This window comes from Orycteropus afer, unplaced genomic scaffold (genome assembly GCF_000298275.1).
Source record: "Orycteropus afer afer isolate SDZICR_OR568_19922 unplaced genomic scaffold, OryAfe1.0 scaffold00462, whole genome shotgun sequence".
Lineage (NCBI taxonomy): Eukaryota > Metazoa > Chordata > Mammalia > Tubulidentata > Orycteropodidae > Orycteropus > Orycteropus afer.
The window spans coordinates 1,362,633-1,385,697 of NW_006922049.1; the positions used below are offsets into that span (position 1 = coordinate 1,362,633).

The window sequence follows — 23,065 nt, forward strand, 5'->3', positions numbered from 1 at the left end:
TAACTTTCCTACATGTGAACAGTTGCTTAAAATAGAGAGATCACTGTGATTTATGGTTTCAAGTGTATTTTTTGCTGCATAAACATTCAGTTGGACTGTGTCACCCTGGCCAAGCCATGTCACTTTTCAGGCCCATGGCTGTTTCATTTGTAAACCAGGAAAGAGGACTTCGCTAATGTCTAAGGACTTCAGCTTTGGAGATGAATTTGTGGAAACGTTTGAACAGCTTAGAAAACAGAAATAAGAAACCTTCTGGCATCATGGGAAGCAAGAGTGCTGGATATTATTTGTCAAACAGGAATGGAATGTTTGATTAGTAGTATGAAACTGAGTTCTAATGGAACCAGTTTGTTCAGTTAATTTCCTCTAAAATTAAAAGACTACTTACTTCAGTGCTAGACAATAAATCATAAACAAAAGACTTAACACAATTTCTGAATGGTATCAAATCTACTGCCCCTAAAACATAAGGATATTTCATTTCAGCAAACAGTGTTCTTAATTGTGAATATATATCTATTCTAAATATAATTAACATATGATATGCATTAACAGACATTTATTATCTGTGGTATATAAATTATCAGACTATTAGGATAAAAACTAGGCATTCCATTTCTCAAGCAATTATGAAAGAAAGAGCAATGTTTTAATGTGTTGTTAATATACTCCTCCAAAGACTATGGGTTGCAGTACTTATTCTTCCAGAAGAAAGAAAAATAACATGTGCTGAACTCTGACTATGGTATTTTTTTCTTCCTTTGTCTTAATATCAGCCCATTCATTTATTCAGGCAACACTTATTGAACATACACTGGGTACAGATTTTGTGCTAGTGACAGGGTACACAGCAAGCAAAGTTCTAGTCTAATAGGAGAGATGATGTTAAAAACAAAAAGCTCACAGTTGTAGATCTAATTTTAATATTCACTATAAGCTTTTAAAGTGAAGAACAGGTGCTATGAGACAATATATTTGGGAACTTTTTGTTTTTGAGGATCAGGAAAGATGCCCCTCGAAAACTAACATTTAATTGGAGACCTGAAGGATATAGTAGCTGGCCTGTGGAAGAATGCAGGAGACACGATTCCTGGGCAGAGGGTATAGCATGTGTGAGGAAACAGAGGCAGCAAAGGGCTTGCTATGCTGGAGCAAGTGAAAGAAAGCCAGTGTGGCTGGAGTCGAAAGAGGGGCATGAGGTCTCTAATCTGCCCCATCCTGAACTTAGCTGCAGGGGTGAGGATGCTCTCAGGGTACCTGCGAGGCCCAGAACCCTTAATTTGGAGCAGGATGGCCTTGTGCAATTCCCCACAGACCAGGTAGATACAAGGAATTCTCTCTCAGTATTAGGTGATTTGGGAAAACAAAATGGTTCAAAAAATTTAGTTCTGAATTCTGCTTGTTGTTATGTGCTGTTGAGTCAGACCCAACTCATAGCGACCCCTCCTTGGGTTTCCAAGGCAGTATCACTATGGAAGTGGATTGCCCTATCTTCCTTCCGAGGAGTGGCTGGTGGGTTTGAACCACCAGCCTTCTGGTTAGCAGTCAAGTGCCTTAGGCACTGTGCTACCAGAGCTCCTTGAATTCCCCTTACTGGATGTTATTAGGGAACTCTGGTGGTGTAGTGCCTAAGGCATTTGACTGCTAACCAGAACAATGGTTGTTCAAATCTAGCAGCATCTCCTGGGAAGGAAGATTGCTCTATCTACTTCTGTACACATAACACCTCGGAAGCCCAAGGAGGGGTTGCTATTGAGTTGGGACTGACTTGATGGCAGTTTTTTTTTGGTTGGATGTTATTAACCAAAGGCTAAAGGGAAAAGAGCAAATTTATTTTAAACATTAACAGCAAAAATCATTTGCTGTTCACTCATAAGCACAAATATTATTATTGCAGCAACATTTACCAATGAAATAGTGATCTGGTTTAAATTACTTTTTAATTATCTAAACAATCTACTTCCATAGTGATACTGCCTTCGAAACCCATGGAGGGGTTGCTATGAGTCGGATCTGACTAGATAGCAGTGAGTTTGTTTTTTTGGTTTTCAGGCAAATCTAAGAGGACCGTGATGTGGTAAGCCGAGTATCTCAGGTTAGTAGCTGTGCAATGCCCCTTGCAGTGAATGAGGATGTCCTTCTCTCACCTCTCACCTCAGCCCATCACTCTCATCAGCCTCTCTTTGTAACATGCATTCCTATGGTTAAACAATTATTTGATTTCCATCTCTCAAAGATTTCAAAGTTATGTCTCTGTCTGCTCATATCAGTAGAGGTGTGCCTTGATTTACAGAACAAATGGTTTACAGACAATGTGTATTTAAATAAATGTGTGTGAATTAAAACAATTTCTAAATGACATTGTTGTTGTTGTTAGGTGCCATCAAGTTGTCTCCAACTAAGCGACCCTATACACAGCAGAATAAAACACTGGCCAGTCCTGTGCCAGCCTCACAATCCTTGCTATACCTGAGCCCATCATTGCAGCCACTGTGTCAATCCATCTCGTTGAGGCCTTCCCCTTTTTCATTGAGCCTCCGCTTTATCAAGCATGATATCCTTCTCCAGGGACTGATCCCTTCTGATGACATGACCAAAGTAGGTGAGACAAAGTCTAGCCGTTCTCCTTTCCAAGGAATATTCTGGCTGCACTTCTTCCAGAACAGATTTGTTAGTTCTTTTAGCAGTCCATGGGACTTTCAGCATTCTTCTCTAACACTACAACTCAAAAGCATCAACTTTTCTTCGGTCTTCTTTATTCATTGTCCAGCTCTCACATGCATAAGAGATGACTGAAAATACCATGGCTTGGGTTAAGCACACCTTAGTCTTCAATGAGAGATCTTTGCTTTTCATAACCTGAAAGAGATATTTTGCAGCAGGTTTGCCCAATGCAATACATCTTCTGATTGACTACTGCTTCCATTGGTGTTGACTGTAGAACCAAGTAATATGAAATCCTTGACAATTTCAATTTTTTTCTCCATCCATTATGAAGCTATTTACTGGACCAGTTGTGAGGATTTTTGTTTTCTTTATATTGAGGTGTACTACATACTACAGAAGGAGCTCTGGTAGCATAGTGCCTAAGGCACTTGACTGCTCACCAGAAGGCTGGCGGTTCAAACCCACCAGCCACTCCTTGAAAGGAAGGTTGGGCAATCCTACTTCCTTAGTGATACTGCCTCAGGAACCCAAGGAGGGGTCGCTATGAGTTGGGGCCAACTCGACGGCAAACAACAACAACAACAACATACTGCAGACTGTAGTCTTTAATCTTCATCAGAAATTGTTTCAAATCATCCTCACTTTCAGCAAGCAAAGTTGTGTCATCAGTGTATTGTAGGTTGTTAATGAGTCTTTCTCTAATCCTGATGCTACATTCTTCTTCATATAATCCAGCTTCTCAGGTTATTTGCTCAGCATCAAATTGAATAAGTGTGGTAAAAGGATACAACCCTAATGCACTCCCTTCCTGATTTTAAGCCATGCAGTATCCCCTTGTTCTGTTCGAATGACAGTCTCCTAGTCTATGTATGTGAGTACAATTAAGTGTTCTGGAATTCCCATTCTTCTCGATGTTGTTCATAATTTGTTATGATCCACACAATTAAATGCCTTTGCATAGTCAATAAAATACAAGTAAACATCTTTCTGGTATTTTTTGCCTTGAGCCAAGATCCAACTGACGGCAGTTATGATATCCCTCCTTCTACATCCCCTTCTGAATCCAGCTTGCACCTCTGGAAGTTCTCTGTCAATATACTGCTGCAACCATTTTCGAACTATCTTCAGTAAGATTTTACTTGTGTGATATTAATGATATTTTTTGATAATTTCCACATTCTGTGGGATCACCTTTCTTTGGAATGGCTATAAATATGGATATCTTCCAGTAAGTTGACCAAGTAGTTGTCCTCCAAATCTCTTGGCATAGCTGAGTAAATGCCTCCAGTGGGACATCCATTTGTGGAAACATCTCAGTGGGTATTCTGTCAATTCCTGGACTCTTGTTCTTTACCAATTCCTTCAGTGCAGCTTTGACTTCTTCCTTCAATACCATTGATTCTTGATCATATGCCAACTCTTGAAATGGATAAACATCAACCAATTCTTTTTGGCACAGTGACTCTGTGTATTCCTTCCATCTTCTTTTGATGTTTCCTACATCATTCAATATTTTGCCCATAGAATCTTTCAATATTGCAAGTCAAGGCTGAAATATTTCCTTCAGTTCTTTCAGCTTGAGAAATGCTGAGTGTGTTCTTCCCTTTTGGTTTTCTAACTCCAGGTCTTTGTACATTTCATTATAATGATTGGCTTTGTCTTCTCAAACTGCTCTTTGAAATCTTCTGTTCAGTTCTTTTATCTTGTCATTTCCTCCATTTGCTTTAGCTACTCTCCTCTCAAGGGCAACTTTCAGAGTCTCTTCTGACATCAATTTTGGTATTTTCTTCCTTTATTGTCTTTTTAATCACCTCTTTCTTTCTTCATGGATGATATATTTGATGTCATCCCACAATTCTTCTGGTTTTCAGTCACTGGTGTTCAATGCATCAAATCTATTCTTTAGATGGTCTCTAAATTCAGGAGGGATATTAAAAAGGTCATATTTTGGCTCTCGTGAACTTATTTTAATTGTCTTCAACTTCAACTTGAATGTGCATATGAGCAGTTGATGGTCTGTTTCACAATCAGTTCCTGGCCTTGTTTTGGCCCAAGATATTGAACTTCTCCATCACCTCTTGTCACAGATGTAGTCAATCTGATTCTTGTGAATTTCTTCTGGTGAAGTTGTATAGCCATTGCTTATGCTGTTGAAAAAAGGTATTTGCAATGAATAAGTCGTTGGTCTTGCAAAATTCAATCATGCAATCTCCAACGTTATTTTTAAATCACATAGGAAGCTAAATTTTTAAAGCAAATTGGAGGAAAATACATCAGCAAAGTAGGAACTTGTTCCAACAAGTTAATGAGAACCCACACATTTTTTTAACTGTATAATTTTATATTTGCCTATAAGGAATATTGCTAGGAAAAAATAATTTTTCACAGCTTATAATTATCTTAATTTCTTTATCCTAAAGGTATGAGGATTAGAAAAATATTCACAAGGGGCTTCAAATGTTACTATAATATTTTGTTTCTTAAAAATTGAGGCAATGAAAATATAAAATAATAAAATTTGACAAAAGGGAATAGTATGGACATGGATATTTCCTATATTATTTATTTTCTTGAAATACTTCACAATTAAATAAATGAAAAATAAAGATATTTAGGTTTTTTTTTTCTTTATTGCTATAGAAAGTATTCATCTTTTCTGGAACATTTAGAAAAAACTTGGATCCCTATGAACAGTGGAGTGATCAAGAAATATGGAAAGTTGCAGATGAGGTAAGGATGCTAAATAAAATCATTTTGGAAAAGGTAGCTCATACACACACAAGAGAATTTTACACATACAGGAGATAAGTCTATACATCTACCTTTGTGTGTGACTGTGTGTACAAGTTGAAAATGGAGTACTCTAATATACTTGGATATCTTGTACCTTGGATATACCACTCTCTTCACGGTAAGGCTTCCACTATCCGGTTCTAGAGATAGCATTACTCTGGTCTGTTCCCAAAATGCAGCAATGACACATGAACTAGGATAGGCCTGGCCGACAGTGTACCTGGATTATCCTTGATATAGGGATCATCTCTCCACATCTTTTTATCTACTTCTTCTCTGGGTTCTAAACCTTTGCAGTACAAGGAGGTGAATTTGGTTTAACATAGTTCTCTGAAGAGCATGGATTTACCAAAGAAGTATAATTATTCTAGAGCACCTGAGATGACTATAGTTTTCTCTGGGACCCAGAAGTGAACTGCCTTTTGGGAATGTGACTATGACTATATCCAGGCAAAATACCATATGACCTAGATGAGACACACTACATTTTTTGAAGTCACTAAAATATATAGATTAAAATGGAATAAAAAAAAATTAAATAACACCTGTGTTTACCCAAAAGGTGGTTTGTTAATATTTCAAGAATTTATACAGACAAATTTTGGGGTGAGGAGAGTTTAAAGGATGCTGTTAGTTCCCTTAATAGAACACTGCAGCTGTTAACTGATAATTCTTGAAAGAGGCATTATATTAAAGAAAAAGGAAACATAAATTATTCTATTTCATCAAATTTGATAGCAGGCTAGAATTATAGGACTTCACTACATTTCAATTCAAAGGTCTTTTTATCTCACTATTTCTTGCACTTTTCATCCTTGTTTTGGCCCAATTCTATTTATCCCAAATGTTCATTCATTTTTTTGCCTCCCTTCAGAATGGACCTTTCCAGCTTTGAAATACTTGTGAGTGTTAAACACTTACCTGTGGAGTGCTCAGACTTAACATGCTCCTTATAAAATGTCCTTACATTAACCATTTTTGTTATCAAATTTCCTTATTACTCAACAAACACAGGAGCTTTAAAGAAAACACTAACTAAATTGCAAGTAACACATTTTAAGATCTTTGATGCGACTTCAGATAATGAACTATAGGAAACACAACAAGTGGGAGAGAAACTTGGGATAAAAAAGATATTAAACCTTTTAACATCTAAGAGTCTTGCCAACTCACAATATATTTACAGAAAAGCAGGAACATAAAAATATTCTAAAATTTTTGATGACAAGGTTAAGATTTTAAACACCAACATAATATAAAAATTGTACCTGATTAGATTTTGTTTGATCATCTTGTATTTAGGTATATCTTTTTACTGATTCCCATATCAATAATTTGCTGCTCATATGCAAAGACGTTACTGCTATGTCCTTTTTGTCATAGTGACAAGTTTTCATTGAAAGGAATGCAAAATAGCATACCAACCAACCATCCAATCACCAAACGGCCCAGATAAGCAGAAATGGCATTGGTTAAAAACTACTAGACCTAGGCTTTGGTCCTGTATGACTGACCATATAATTTATTTTCCAAACTAGAAGATTTTTGAGTATGCCAAACTCTAAGCTGAACAGGATCCCAGGACAAAAATTATAAACCAGGACCATCCAGGGCAAACCAGAATGGTTTTTAATCTTATCTAGCCCTCCCTGCAACCTTGGTGTGAATCACGTCTCAAGAGTGAAAGGAAATTGAGTAGTAGCAGATAGCAAGACATCTGAATCCTACCTAACAACACAGCCTGCATAAGTCCCCTCCCTCAAAATGGAAATAAAGAGCAAGAGATGACAATGCCAGGCCAAGAAACACTATTTCTTGCTTAGGCTTTGGTGCTAGGCTCCAGTGTGGAACCGTATCCTTGCTGATCTGGACTGGATTTCATAAAACCATGAAGATGGGTGCCTAGCTACTAACTCTAAGTCTTAGAACCAAAACTGACTGAACACAGTCTCCTTTCCATTGGCATTCTAGGCCCACACTTGCGTTTAGGCACTCTCGGCCTTATCACTTTGTGGATGAATCAACACAAGGACAAGGAAGGGAAAAAAGGTTTCTATTTAAGTCCTAGAACTGAGACTTTTTCCATCTCAAAATTACCCAGGTTTAGAGAACTTACCCACAGGAGCAATGATTTTATTAGCTACCTAAACCAAAGAGAGTTCCAAAAGAGATTGAATCCCATGGACAAAATTAAAATTGACCCCTAGCACTATGGCCCATTAAATTGGTAGGGTTGTTGTAACTTTTAAGGCTTATATATGTTATAATGGGCACAGCCCAGTGACTGACAAATAATAAGTACTAAGTAAATGTTAGCTATTATTATCATGTTTCCATCTGGTCTTTGCCTAGCCAACTCTTAAATGTTGTTCCACAGAATCCCAATGCTTGCTTCACTTTGTTTTTTTTTCTTCCTGGGAAGTTTCATGCATCTTCTTGGCTCTTTGTTGACTCCCAAATTTGCCTGGTCCCAGAGCTCCCTACCTGTTCTTCTGCCTGTTAGACAGCTCAGCATACACAACCGAATGGGCTTCTTAGCTGCCTCACATGTACACATGTTCCTAATCTCAGTGAATAGCTTCACTGCCTTCCAGTTACCCAAAGCAGAGACCTCAGAGTCATCCTTAATTCCTGAATTCCCATCAACCCCTATATATCAAGTCCTGTCTCTCTACCTCCTACAAATATCTAGAACTTATACACTCTTCTCCATGCCCATCTGATACCACTGCACTATCTCTACACGTCATTCTGAAACAGGCTTCCAGCTCCCTAAAGTTCTTTCTGTTGATCTTTCTCAACCACAAATCTGAGAACTTGTTTCTCACCTTTCTATACAAACTTATTGCCCTCTGGACAAAGTCCACACACCTTAAAGTGGCTTACAAGCTCCTTCACAATCTGGGATTTGCCTACCTCTCTAAGCTCACTCTCCCACTTTCCCAGGCTCCCATGATTTAACTATACTGAATTTATTTTTGTTTCTTTAAAGCACCATGTGCTGTGTTCTCTACAGGCATTTACACATGCTGTTCCCTATTCCTGGACAACTTCCCCCAACTATTCACTATCTGCTCCTACTCATCATTCAAGCCTCCCCTTAGATATCATTTCTCCCAGGAAACCTACTCTGATGCTCCAGGAAGGGAGGGGCCATCCCCAGGTGGTCCCTGTATCTCCACCGTTTAATCACATTACTCACATTGCATAGAGATTCATGTCTTGTCCATGTCCTCCACTCGATTGTAAGTTCCTTGAGGGCAGGGATCATGTCCTACTCACTGTTGTATTTCCAGGGCCTAGAGTAGTGCTAATGAGCCCTAGTGGCCCAATGAATAACTGTGTGGCTGCTACCCAAAAGATCAGAGGTTCAAATCCACCGGTGGCTCCATGGGAGAAAATACCTGGTGATGTGCTCCTGTAAAGATTAACCAAACCAAAAACCAAACCTGTTGCCATTGTCAATTCCAACTCATAGTGACCCTACAGGACCTTACAGTACAACTGCCCCATGGGGTTTCCAAGGCTGTAAATCTTTACGGAAGCAGGCTGCCACATCTTTTTCCCACAGAACACCTGGTGGGTTTGAACTGCTGACCTTTCAGTTAGTAAACAATTGCCACCAGGGCTCCTTCCCATAAAGATTACAGCCTAGGAAACCCTATGAGGCAATTCTATTCTGTCCTGTAGGATTGCTATGAATCAGAATCAGCTGGACAAGACTCAACAGCAGCAAGAGAATAGTGTTGGGCACATGGATGGTGTTCAATACTGATTGAATGAATAAATAAATAAATGGTCCTTTCATGGACAAAGTGCTTCATGTATATGATGTCACCAAAACAACCTTGTAATTAGTACATGACCAGTATGACATCTCCATTTTAGTATGAGGAAACTGAGCTTCAAGAAGCCTGACTTGGCTGAGGTTGTTGGTGGATTCCCAAACAGGGCAGCATCCCTGACTTCCTGATCACAGGTGATTTCCCCAGCATGGCCTGTCTCGTTGTGATCCATAATCTAAGCACTGTGTCTATTGGTTTTAGAATGATGGCATTTTTGGTAATTGTTTGCTTTTTAGATAACCCCTAAAATAGTTTCCTTCCTCCCATACACATCAATCGGTAGTCAGGCGAGTTGTTCTAGAAAGCAAGCTAAATAGCAGAAATGGTGGCCTTTGAAGTTGGAAACTTACTCTGAAAAAACCTGCCACATAGCAAAAGGAGTGTCAAAAGGAGTTGACAATGTCTATTTTTATACCTGCCCACTAATGGACTTTTCAGTCCAACGATTCACTTTTCTGATTTTTTTCATGCTTCCCCATCACAAGACCAAACTCTTGCTCCATACTAACATTCCAAAGTGCAGCAGTAGCTTAAGTCAACATTTTGAGAAAAATACCTGGTACTTCACAGACTGCTGTCAACATTTACTTTGATACACCACAAAACAAAATTGCTCCTTGATAACCAGCAGCTTGGGAAGCATATTCAGCACATTAGCTCAACAGAATGAAGCTAGCAAATGTTTGTTCTAAAAGCAGCTCTTTATATCCACAAACTATTGGTGCTTTCCTTTATTAATGGTAGGTAAGAATGAAAACAATAGAGAAGTTTAGATTCCAGCAATTTTGAATTCACCTTAGTTTGGACAGGGTTGACTTCAAGTTAGTATTTATTTTGAACCTACTGAAGAATGGTTTATGATGATCCAGTAGGATTACATTGATGTATAATACACACACACAAATACACACATACACACATATACACACACAAACATATATAATTAAATGAGTCAACTGCTAACGATCACTAACTTAGACCTTTTTAGTGATTTTCACTTCAGTCTTTTGTTTTTCTCTCTCTTTCTCACCCAACCCTTGTTAAAATTCTTCAGAATAAACAGTAATTATCTACTTACTATTTTTCTGCCCAGCTGGACAAGGAACTCCTTCAAGACAGGGCCAGTGTTATTCATCTTTGAATCCCCAGTTCTGCCATAATGTTTTAAATACATTTGTTACATGTTCATTGAATTCACAATTTAAAGTTTTGCTAAGTTATGTTGACCTTTCTCTAAGAATATGATTTAAAATGATTTTGACCGTACTTCAAAAGAATAGTGAGACAGGAATGTTGCAAATACCCCCCCCCCCACACACACACATATTGGTCTGCTTCACTAACTGTCATTCATGATTAAGATTCTGTTCTCTAAATATTGACTAACCCAAACCCCTGCCATCCAGTTGATTCCGACATAACCACCCCATAGGACAGAGGAGAACCGTCCCTTAGGCTTTCCAAGGCTGTAAATATCTGTGGAAGATTATACCTCATCTTCTCCTGTGGAGCAGCTGGTGGGTTCAAACTGCTGACTTTTTGGTTAGAAGCCAAATGCTTTAACCACTGCTCTACCAGGGCTCCTCAATAGTGACTGTCATGTATATTTAAGTAGTAAAGAGAGTTTCATCTGGGAAGACACACATTGTTCAGCTCTTTATCACAGAGCAGTCGATGTCTAACACGTGAAGCAGCTTTCCTTGTACAGCCTTAGAAAATCAATGTACGACTGGTATGACTCTAGAGGGAGCGTACACCCGACTACCTTCTTACCAAAATCTCAACCCATTTTCTCTGAGGGTGATGTAACTTAATAGCAGTGAGGTACTTCCTGCTAAGTTAGTTCCTCAGGTAACTTGTGAAGGGAAAATCCTTCAAACATTAATGTGATACCAAGACAGTGCTTTAGTAAGGGGACGAGTGTCCTTGGGATATCAGTATTAATAGGTTCTGGGTGATTCAAAGGCGCCCTGGTGGTGCAATGGTTAAAGGGCTCAACTGCTAACTGAAAGGTCAATTGCTGAAACCCACCACTCTGTGGGAGAAAGATGTGTTGTTCGGCTTCAGTAAGGATTTACAGCTTTGGAAACCCTATGGACAGTTCTACTCTGTCCTTCCAGGGTCTCTATGAATCAGAATTGACTCGATGTGGTGCAAATAATTAGGTGCTCGACTGCTAGCTGAAAGGTTGGTAATTCGAACCCACCTGGAGGTGCCCTGAAAGACAGACCTCTATTATGTGCTTACCTTGTGTCATACTCTGGCAAGCTCTTCCTGAAAATTAGCTCACTTAATCCTCAGAACAACTCTATGAGGTCACTACTATTGTATACTCCATTTTTAACCTGTGATGCGATGATGTTTAAAGTAACACTGTGTGTATTCAATTCTTACAATCCTTCGCACATGTCTTTATAAACTCTGAACCTCATAGGGGCCATGTACCATTTATTGTTTCCTCAATACCTATTAGGGTACCAGGCACATAGGAAGCATTCACTGAAAGTCCCAGAATGAATGAAGTACAGAACTGAAACAAGGCATGGAATTTATCCCAGAGTGCTGCCAAGATGAAAAAATAGATTTTTGCTCAATAAAGCCCAACTAGCAGGAAGTGGGATAGATATGAAATTTAAGCTTTCAGAACTCCAATGTTTATTTTTAGATTGTCAGATGATCAGGCATTTTTAATTCCATGGTACCTGACCTACTGTCTCTAAGCACAATGGTTTCCCTCTTTCTTTTCTGTAGGTGGGACTCAGATCTGTGATCGAGCAGTTTCCCGGGAAGCTTGATTTTGTCCTTGTGGATGGGGGTTATGTCCTAAGCCATGGTCACAAGCAGTTGATGTGCTTAGCCAGATCTGTTCTCAGTAAGGCAAAGATCTTGCTGCTTGATGAACCGAGTGCTCATTTGGACCCAATGTGAGTTTCAGAGTCCTGCTATCTAATAACACAATGAAAATAGAATCACGAAGGCCTACTTCATATTGATATATATTCCCATTAGGCTGTCATATCTGCAAGTGGAGGAACCTCCTCTGAATATGAAATAATTGCCCAGGGGAAAAGTTAGTCTTTGATGTAAGCACAAATGCTTATTTCCTAGACTAAGAACCCTGTGTTCTCTTTTGAGTGTTGCTTTAGAATTTCATACCAACTCTTCCCTCTTGTCAACACATGATGAAATATTCAGTTACATAGGCATATGTAATATATGATTTTCCTTTGTATTTCATTTATATCATATGAAATATTTATAGCACAAAAAAAGAATTCCTAGTGCTTCCACATAATGAAAAATGTACTCATCTGTGACATTTTCTTCAAAAGCTTTGTTCTGTTTATTTATGGAAACCTAGATTCTACTCCATGATTGAAAAGCTAATTGTGGCTAACTTTGTCAACATTACGGCAAAAGTTTTTAAAGACAGATGAAACTTAAAGAACCAAATTGATAGAGGAATAGGCATGTAATCAAAGATAAAGGCTGATTATTGATGTTCTGTAATGTTATATGTGGTATTTTTTCTTTTCTAGAACATACCAAATCATTCGAAGAATCCTAAAACAAGCATTTGCTGACTGTACAGTAATCCTCTGTGAACACAGGATAGAAGCAATGTTGGAATGTCAACGATTTTTGGTGAGTCTTTATAATTTACTTAAGATCTGGTTTTTCCTTTAACTCTTGATGATTATCTCATACGTGACCATTCCTGTAAATTGTTGCCACGTACAAGTTCTTCCTTAAATCTTGTATCATATAACTTTAGGCTTTACTCAAAATAGCTACACAAGTTTCTTACTTTGATTTAAGCGTTTAGGTTGGAATTCAGTAACTCAAAAATGGATAGCATATTACTACATTACATTAATAAATTAGAATATCTGTACTTTTGAGCCCTTTAGTTTAGTAGTAAGTTATAAGAAAGACTTTACTACATAAAACAAAGACCTAATGGTTTCAATAATTAGCTTTCTTTTGGATGAGGTCCAGGACAGGCCTAGATTTTCATGTAGTCTGATTTATGGTTTTAATACAGTAGTTGAAGGGCTCATTTCATTTCTCTATTCATTATTTGGAGTTCAAGTTAGTTCCTCTCCCATCCACCTTTCCACTGTTCTTTCAGAACTGTCACAGATTCTCTGAAGTGATGTTTTCACATTCTCTCTGGTTCAGTCATAAGAAAGTTTCTGAGGATGATGCACTGCATCATTTCTGTTAAGTCTTTTCAGCCTCTTGGAGGCAAATGCCTTCTTTACTGAGGGATTATTGTTACTATCTTTCCTAAACTTTAAGTGACAAATTAGGGGCCAGGATAACAACCTCTTGCTCTGCTACAGACAGGTTCAAGAGATTGGGCAAAGCCCTTCTTTCTTCTGGCCATGGGTAACATGCGAAGGCAATCTATTAAACATAATCTATTTGGAATTGTTAGGCTTCAGATCAATTGTTGTAGAGGTTGATATTTTAGGTAATCTGTAAGGGATTTAATAGGAATCATTCTTGGTTTCAAAGTACTTTGAGTTCTTCTAAAGTTCTCTGCAGAAGTCCTTTGTCCAGTACAATGTTGTTAAAGGGGCTCTGGTGGTGTAGTGATTAAGCCATGTGGCTGCTAACTAAAAGGTTAATGGTTTGAACCTACCAGCTGCTCCATGGAAGAAAGATAAGGCAGTCTGCTCCCACAAATATTTGCAGCCTTGGAAACCCAATGGGGGTTGCTGTGAGTTGGAATCGACTCAATGGCAGTGAGTTTTTTGAATTACTATTGTTGTTGGGTGCTGTCAAGTTAATTCCAACTAATAGCTACCCCATGTGAGTAGAACTGCCCCAGAGGGTTTGCTAGGCTATAATCATCATGAAAGCAGGGTGCCAGGTCTTTCTCCATGGAGCTGCTGGGTGGTTGCAAACCACCAACTCCTTGGTTCAGCTGAGTGTTTAACCACTGCACCACCAAAACTTCCAAAAACAGAAACATCCAGCTGCTGTAGAAAATTACAGCTAATTTCAAATTGTTTAGCCAACTGGTTGCCTTCCAGTTGACTCTGACTCATGGTGACCCCACCTGTATCAGAGAAGAACTATGCTCCAGAGGGTTTTCAGTGACTGATCTTTTGGAAGGAGATCTTCAGACTTTTCTTCTGAGGTGCCTCTGTGTGGGTTTGAACCTGCATCCTTTCCATTAACAGCCAAGCACATTAACTATTTGCATCACTTGGGAACTCACAAATGGTAGAACCTCCTTAAAGTACACAGCAGTTAAATGAGTTACACCTGACCAAAAGGCAAGCCTCATGACACTGTGTTTTCTTTTTGTCTTTTGTCTTCCTTTGAGAGTATGACAGTTTCTGTCCCTCGTCTGGTCTGACCTACCTTCTGTCTCACATCTCACTAATGGCCACTTTCCTAGGTCATAGAGGAGAACAAAGTGCGGCAGTACGATTCCCTCCAGAAGCTGCTGAGTGAGAAGAGCCTCTTCCGGCAGGCCATCAGCTCCTCGGACCGCGTGAAGTTCTGCCCGCACCGCAACTCGAGCAAGCACAAGTCTGTGTCCAAAATCTCCGCTCTGAAGGAGGAGACGGAGGAAGAGGTGCAAGAAACGAGGCTTTAGAGAACAGTACCAGTGTTTTTTCTTAGGAGAGTCACTTATGGAGTTAGGAGAAAAAAGTTGCCTTTGCCTCGCAAAACAAGGCTGAATAATGTTTGTTTAAAAAAAAGTGGGCGGAGGGTAATGTTAGTATGAGGAATTAACGACATTCATCTGTGTCCAAATAAATGGCTTCCTGACAGTGGTCAAATGGAAGATGTACCACTTGGTGTTACACGAACTAGATTTTCCTGAAAACTCTTTCCCTTTGGTAGTAGTTGGAAGGTGGCTATAACCAGCTTAATTATTCAGTGAAATGTGTTTGTTTGTATTATTGGAGAAAAACTGGAATCATATTACTTACAAGTAAGATGAAATGAGGGTAACTGAAAACTTCAGTGGTTTACTTACGTTTAGATTCCTTTTTTTCCTCTCCCTCCAAGATATTTGCAGCTAATAACTTTCAGCTCCAAGATATTTAGAAACACAACAATATCGCCTGTTAAGCATCCCCACTGTCCCAATTCCAAGCAACTATTAGAATACTGTAAGAGTTCCACAAAAGCTCATCAAAATATGCCTTACTCAATATCTAGGGATTAATGGGGAAAGAGAAATTTCTGACATTGGAAATTAGGACTAATACTACAGCTCTACCAACAATCCAAATAATTCAGATAATCTGGACACACCCCTTACCTGGGAAAATGGCTGTTATAGCCCCATGCAAGTGACAAAGGGTAACTTCCTTGATGTGGAAATTGGCATGCCTTTCCACAACCTCCAGAAAGTTAACAAGCTCATAAGACCTCTGAACAGAAGGGTGATTGAAAAGTGCATCAGTGCAAATTCGTGCAGGAAAACCTTCCTTACCCCATAATTTCCTGGTTAGAGAGCACTGAGGCAGATGGGCCACAAGGTACTCCAGGTGGACACATATGAGCTGTGGGGATCTGGGTATATAAGGGGGATGTGTGTTTTCAGGAGACCTGTATACGCTTCATACTGTCTACACGAAATGAGCCAATGGGAGACTGAATTAATTAGTTTTATATACTCCTGTTTTATAATTTTGTGATGCAAATGAAATTTTCTCTAGGAAAATTTATTTATTTTAATAATGTTTCAACTCATATATAACAATGCTGTATTTTAAGAATGATTATGAATTATATTTGTATAAAAGAATTTTTATATTTTAAATGTTGACTTTTTATAGCATTAGCTATTTTTTATGATATCTTATGTTGAAACCGGGGTAAGGGGGTGGGGGCCCTAGGGTGATCATGGCCAGGGTCATGAATTACCATTCTGATGTGAAAAGAAGCATAGGCATTATACAGATATTGTACACACCTGCAGCAATGGATTCCTCTTGAACGTAGTTCTAAAGAAGATGCTAGCACAAAGTCTGACTCCTTCTATGTAGGGCACAATGCCTTCTCAACTCCAAACTGACCCTTAAAAACACTGCATTCTATTTATTATTGTAAGGAAAATATCTGCCAATAAAAATCCATATGTTTGTGTGAAAATGAGCTGTTTTTCTAATGTGTTCATTAATTATGTCTCTACAGTCTTACTCCAGTCTCTAACGTTCATAGGACATGATTTTTTCTTTTAGATATTGCATCTTTGAATTTCCCATGTGAATTAAGACACTTTTGAGGCTTTTTTATTTTAAAATATACCTTTTCTGCAGTTGTCCATTATTTATTTATTTATTTGTTGTTGTTGTTAGGTGCCACTGAGTCAGTTCCAACTCATAGTGACCCTGGGTACAACAGAATGGAACACTGCCCAGTCCTGTGCCAGCCTCACAATCCCTGCTATACCTGAGCCTATCATTGTAGCCACTGTGCAATCCATCTTGTTGAGAGCCTTCCCCTTCTTCACTGACCCTCCACTTTGCCATGCATGATATCCTTCTCCAGGGAATGGCCCCTTCTGACAACATGACTACCAAAGTCAGTGAGACATTTTCACTTCCAAGGACCATTCCAGCTGCATTTCTTCCAGGTAAGATTTGTTTGTTCTTTTGGCAGTCCATGGTACTTTCAGTATTCTTCGCCAGCACCACAACTCCAAAGCACCAACTCTTCTTCGGTCTTCCTTGTTTGCTGTCCAGCTCTCACATGCATATGAGGCAACTTACCCCAGTTTCAACCTAAGATATCATAAAAATATAGCTTGAGTTAGGTCCTTAGTCTTCAAGGAGACATCTTTGGTCTTCAGCACTTGAAAGAGGTCTTTTGCAGGAGATTTACCCAATGCAATATGCCATCCAATGTCTTGACTGCTGCTTCCATTGGTGTTGATTGTGGAACCAAGTAAAATGAAATCTTTAACAACTTCAATCTTTTCTCCATTTATTGTGATGCTGCTTATTGGTCCAGTTGTGAGGATTTTCATTTTCTTTATGTTGAAATGTAATCCACACTGCAGGCTGAAGTCTTTAATCTTCATCAGTAACTGCTTCAATTCATCCTCATCTTCAGCAAGCAAAGTTGTGTTATCTGCATATCACAGGTTGTTAATGAGCCTTCCTCCAATCCTGATGCCACATTATTCTTCATATAGTGCAGCTTCTCAGATTATTTGTTCAGCATACAGATGGAATAAGTATGGTGAAAGGATACAACTTTGACACACTCCTTTCCTGATTTTAAACCATGCAGTATTCCCTTGGTCTGTTTGAACCACAGCCTCCTGTTCTATGTACAGGTTCCTGAGGAGCACAATCAAGTGTTCTGGGATTCCCATTCTTCTCAATGTTATCCATAATTTGTTATGATCCACACAACCAAATGCTTTGGCACAGTCAATAAAACACAAGTAAACATCTTTCTGTATTCTTTGCCTTTAGCCAAGATCCATCTGACATCAGCAATGATATCCCTCATTCCATGTCCTCTTCTGAATCCACCTTGCATTTTGTGAAGTTCTCTGTCAATATACTACAGCAACCATTTTTGAATTATCTTCAGCAATATTTTACTTGTATGTGATATTAATGACATTATTCAATAATTTCCACATTCTGTGGGATTACCTTTCTTTGGAATGGGTACAAATAGGGATCTTTTCCAGTCAGTTGGCCAGGTAGCTATCTCCAAAATTTCTTGGCATGGACAAGTAAGTGCCTCCAGCATGTCATCCATTTGTTGACACATCTCAATGGGTATTCTGTCAATTCCTGGAGTCTTGTTCTTTGCCAATTCTTTCAGTGCAGGTTTGACTTCTTCCTTCAGTACCATTGGTTCTTGATCATACGCCACATCCTGAAATGAATTAACCAATTCTTTTTGGTACAGTGACTATGTATTATTCCTTCCATTTACTTTTGATGCTTCCTGCATCATTCAATATTTTGCTCATAGAATCTTACAATATTGCAACTTGAAGCTTGAATGTTTTCTTTAGTTCTTTCAGCTTGAGAAATGCCGAGCATGTTCTTCCCTTTTGGTTTTCTAACTCCAGGTCTTTGCACATTTCATTATAATAATTGGCTTTGTCTTCTCAAGCTGCTCTTTGAAATCTTCTGTTCAGCTGTTTTATCTTGTCATTTCTTCCATTTGCTTTAGCTACTCTTCACTCAAGGGCAAGTTTCAGAGTCTCTTCTGACATCCACTTTGGTCTTTTCTTTCTTTCCTGTCTTTTAAATGACCTTTTGCTTTCTTCATGGATGATATTCTTGATGTCATCCTACAATTCCTCTGGTTTTCAGTTATTGGTGTTCAATGCATCAAATCTAGTCTTTAGATGGTCTCTAAATTCAAGAAAGACATAATCAAGGTCATATTTTGGCTCTCATAGGCTTCTTTTAATTGTCTTCAGCTTCCACTTGAACTTGCATATGAGCAGTTGATGGTCTGTTCCACAGTCAGCTCCTGGCCTTGTTTTGGCTGAAGATATTGAGCTTCTCCATTGCCTCTTGCCACAGATATAGTCGATCTGATTCCTGTGTACTCCATCTGGCAAAGCCTAGTGTAGTCATCATTTATGTTGCTGAAAAAAGGTATTTGCAATGAATAAGTCATTGGTCTTGCAAATTCTGTCATGTTATCTCCAGCATAATTTCTATCACCAAGGCCATATTTTCCAACTACTAGTGATTCTTCTTTCTTTCCAACTTTTGCATTCTGATACCAGTGATAATGAACACATTTTGATTGCATGTTCGGTGAATTTTAGACTGCAGAAGTTGGTAAAAATCTTCAATTTCCTCATCTTTGGCTTTGGTGGTTGCTGTGTAAATTTGAATAGTAGTAGTATTAACTGGTCTTCCTTGTAGGCATATGGATATTATCCTATCACTGACAGCATTGTACTTTAGATCTTGAAAACATTCTTTGTGACAATGAATGCCATGCCATTCCTCTTCAATTTGTCTCTCCTGGCATGATAGATCATATGGTAGTCTGATTCAAAATGGTTAAAACCAGTCCATTTTAGTGCAATAATGCCTGGGATATTGATCTTTATGCATTCCATTTCATTTTTGACAACTTCTAATTTTCCTAGTTTCATGCTTCGTATGTCCCATGTTCTGATTATTAATGAATGTTTGCAGCTGTTTCTTCCCATTTTGAGTTGTGCCATACTAGCAGATGGAGGTCCTGAAAGCTTTACTCCACCCACATCATTAAGGTTGGCTCTACTCTGAGGAGGCAGCTCTTCTTCAGTAGTATTTTGAGTAACTTCTGACCTGAGGGGCTTATCTTCCAGCACTATATTGGACAATGTTTCAGAGCTACTCACAAAGTTTTCCAGTAATATTTCAGACTATATTTCACTGCTATTCCTAAGGTTTTCTCCGGCCAATTCTTTGAGAAGTAGATGGCCCCCTCCTTTTTGCGTGTCTGTCTTAGTTTCAAACCTGTTCACCATGGGTGACTCTGCTGGTATTTGAAATATTAGTGGCATAGGCCTCACAGCAACACACAAGCTACCACAGTATGACAAACTGACAGATGAGTAGTGGTTATTTGTTTGTAAGCATATTCAAATAGCAGTAGCTGTTTGATAGCTCTTGATTAGTGCAAAAATATCATCAAGGAAAACACTGTTTTTATACCAGAACCTGGGGCCTTTTATATTCTCAAATCCATTTTTTGATTGATGAGAACTTCTTGTTTTACTAGTTTTTTTTTTTTTTTTCCAGAAGCTTCTTTATGAAAGGTGCAGGTCCTGGTACACAGTATATGGACAAGAAAACCCATTGCCATCAAGTCAATTCCGACTCATAGCAACTCCTGTGCTACAGAGTTGAACTGCTGTAATCTTTATAGCAGATTGCCAGGCCTCTCTTTGATAATACTGCTGGGTGGTTTTGAACCATCAACCTTTAGATTACTTCTTGTTATTGCTATCATATGCCATCAAGTCAATTCTCATAGTGACTTTATATAAGACAGAGTAGAACTGTCCCATAGGGTCTCTCAGGCTGTAATCGTTGCAGAGCAGATTGTTAAGTTTTTTTCTTTTAGAGTGGCTGGTGGGTTTGAACCTCAGACCTTTCAGCTAGCAGCTAAGTGCTTAACCATTGCACCTAGTCAAGCACAAGCCCTGTGTGCTACCCAGGGACCTGTGGTAGGTGGACAGTAGATCCCTTTTGAATGTCAGGCCCTCAACCCAGTGATACCTTGTTTGGAGAGATTTGTTTTCACATGCTCTATTCTAGTTCATTTTGAGTCCAGAAAAACAAACAAACAAACAAACAAAAAGGCAAGCTAAATGGAACAAAAGAAGCTCTAATTCTGAAAACCTACTTTAAAAAAACAGAACAAAAAACAATAAGAAGGAAAAGTAAATGTTGGTCACCCAAGCTGTGTTGCTCATTCCAACACTTAGCTTTTCCCTCATACCAGGTTTTCTTCCCTATTTTTCCCATTAAAAAAAAAAATAATAAGCTATCACTGCCACAGACTTCCTATGTTTTTTCTGTTTGTTTTTAGATTTTGCTTGTTTTGGTCTGCACCCACTCCCACCCAAGACACACTTTCTTCTTTTATTTCTCAGCCCACTCACTTTGTCCTTCCTCATCATGAGAGAAAAAAGCAAAAGTTTGAAACAACTACATTTCCTTCCAGTAACAGGGAACCTTCCAGGGCTGGGAAATTGGGACCTTCCAGGGTTGGGAAATTGGCACAGATCAGAGTAAAAGTCTAATAAAACCCCCACAGTAAACATTTTAGTAGTTTGCTAAAGAAAGGACCTCAAATACTATGTAGGAGACAATTTAGAATGAAGTTTAAAGAGCTCATTATAAAAACCTGTTTGACCTGTTAAAACAGGTGTGGACAATCGCAATTCCCTATTAAAAATACCATAAAAAACCTATCAGTGCAAGGCAAGGATATCAGAGCATCAGAACTCCAAATCAGTATGTCGGGAATTACAAGCCGCCCTCAGTGCACAGAGCCGAAGAGACCTGAGCGACTATTTGCCACTTGAGAAAGAACTGGGGAGCTGATAATGGTGGACTTTCTCAGAGGAGAGAAAATTCTTGGCAAGAGTTTGGGATTTGTCCTTAATTTGCTATAGAGGAAATATTCACTTGCTTTCTAATAACTCCGTTTCCCTAATAAAAGCATACAGTGCCTTGTAAACTATGGTCAAAAATATTTGCCTATGTGAATATGATAAAACTGGTCTTTAATTTCATAGAGCAAAGTGAATATTAATTCACTTTTAATATTAATGCAGCAATAATTCAAAATATCAGCTTGGATCAAAAGTTATAGCAAAATTAGGAACACATCTTCCATTCATCCAAGAGCTAACCTTTATGAAAAAAGTACAGATTAATCTTCAAAAACTGACTTGGTTCATGGGAAGATTTGGTTCATTGTTAGGTTGGCCATTTTCCCAGAAGAGCATATTTGTCAAAGACCAAAATGAGTACAGAGCCTCACACACAGACTTCCATGAATCTACAAGACATTTTCTCCTGAAGCCATTTTGAATGTTGGAAATTAAGCCTGATTAATTTGGGGGTATAAACAACTCTTTGTTATTTTCCATTCACTTTTGACACTAGGAATAGAAGAAGCAATCTATCAGTGGTGACTGCTTATAAACAGGACTAAAACTGGTTAGTAATCTTTTTTAACTCATTTATAATTTGATTGTCAAGTGTTAGCACAAATGCTTTAAAAAAAAAAAAATACCAAAATCCACTTTGCAATTAGCCCCTGTCAAGTTAAACAGTCATAATTTATTTATAAAAATTGTAACATAAAGAAATAAGCTTTTTCTGTTCTACTCAAAGAAAGCATCAATGTTATCTGGCCACTATTTTGGTTACTTAGTGCCTGTCTGACAAAAATACCACAAATGGGATGGCTTAAACAAACAGGAGTTTATTCTCTTACAGTTTTGGAGGCTAGACATCTGAGTTCAAAGTATCAGACTCTAGGGGCTGGATGAAAGCCTCTTGACCTTGGGCTTCAGCTCTACCTCTTGCTCCCAGCCCACTGGAGTTGGAGGCATCTCTTCACTCAGGCAGTTGCTGGCTGCTGAGGCCAACAAACCCAAGGCTGACAAATAAAAGGGCACAGTCCCGATGTTACCAAACCACATGGCAGGCCACTGATTCAAGTCCATTGAGAGTCCCATGATCGACAGACACCATGGCAGGCTGATGAACAATGACTTGGCTGCACATAGGATTCAAGCATGCTGAAAGCTGGAGGCCCTCCTTAAAGCTATTTCTTGTATACTGGAAGCAGACCGCATCCCTAAGGCAGCTACTCAGCTGCTCCTGTAGATTCCACCACAGCATCGATTACCAATCTCACCATGGAGAATAATGGCATCCAGCTGCCCAGCCACTCAAAACCAGGCCCAGCCAAACTGACACATAACCTTAACTACAACAGCCACAACTTATTATTCTATCATCATTTTTGTCAAAGTTCTATAAGTTAATAAAAACAACACTCTTTTGAGAACAACCCTCTTTCTGCCTCTCCATTGGCAGCTGATAACTTCCCCCCCAAAAAAAAACCTCTGCCATTGAGTCAATTCTGACCCACAGTAACCCAACACGTTTCATAGTTGACTGTGCTCCATACAGCTTTCAATGACTGCGTCTGACCAAAGCAGATTGCCGGGCTTTTCCTCCATAGCGCTGCGTGTATGTGAACCACCAACTTCTTGGTTACCA

At 38.8% G+C, this 23,065-nt stretch overlaps 2 protein-coding genes across 2 annotated transcripts in view; one reads left to right on the forward strand and one right to left on the reverse strand.

Moving 5' to 3' along the window:
- Window positions 1-14,919, forward strand: part of CFTR (CF transmembrane conductance regulator) — a 247,152-nt gene extending 232,233 nt beyond the window's left edge. Inside the window, exons 24-27 of the mRNA XM_007954507.1 lie at window positions 5,308-5,397; window positions 12,057-12,229; window positions 12,845-12,950; window positions 14,719-14,919. Of these exons, the coding sequence (XP_007952698.1) occupies window positions 5,308-5,397; window positions 12,057-12,229; window positions 12,845-12,950; window positions 14,719-14,919 (570 nt within the window). The remainder of the gene's footprint in view (window positions 1-5,307; window positions 5,398-12,056; window positions 12,230-12,844; window positions 12,951-14,718) is intronic.
- Window positions 14,920-15,476: 557 nt separating this feature from the next.
- The window catches only part of CTTNBP2 (cortactin binding protein 2), a 253,837-nt gene continuing 246,248 nt past the window's right edge, over window positions 15,477-23,065 (reverse strand). The window contains 2 exon segments of the mRNA XM_007954509.1: window positions 15,477-15,487; window positions 15,595-15,706. Of these exon segments, the coding sequence (XP_007952700.1) occupies window positions 15,477-15,487; window positions 15,595-15,706 (123 nt within the window).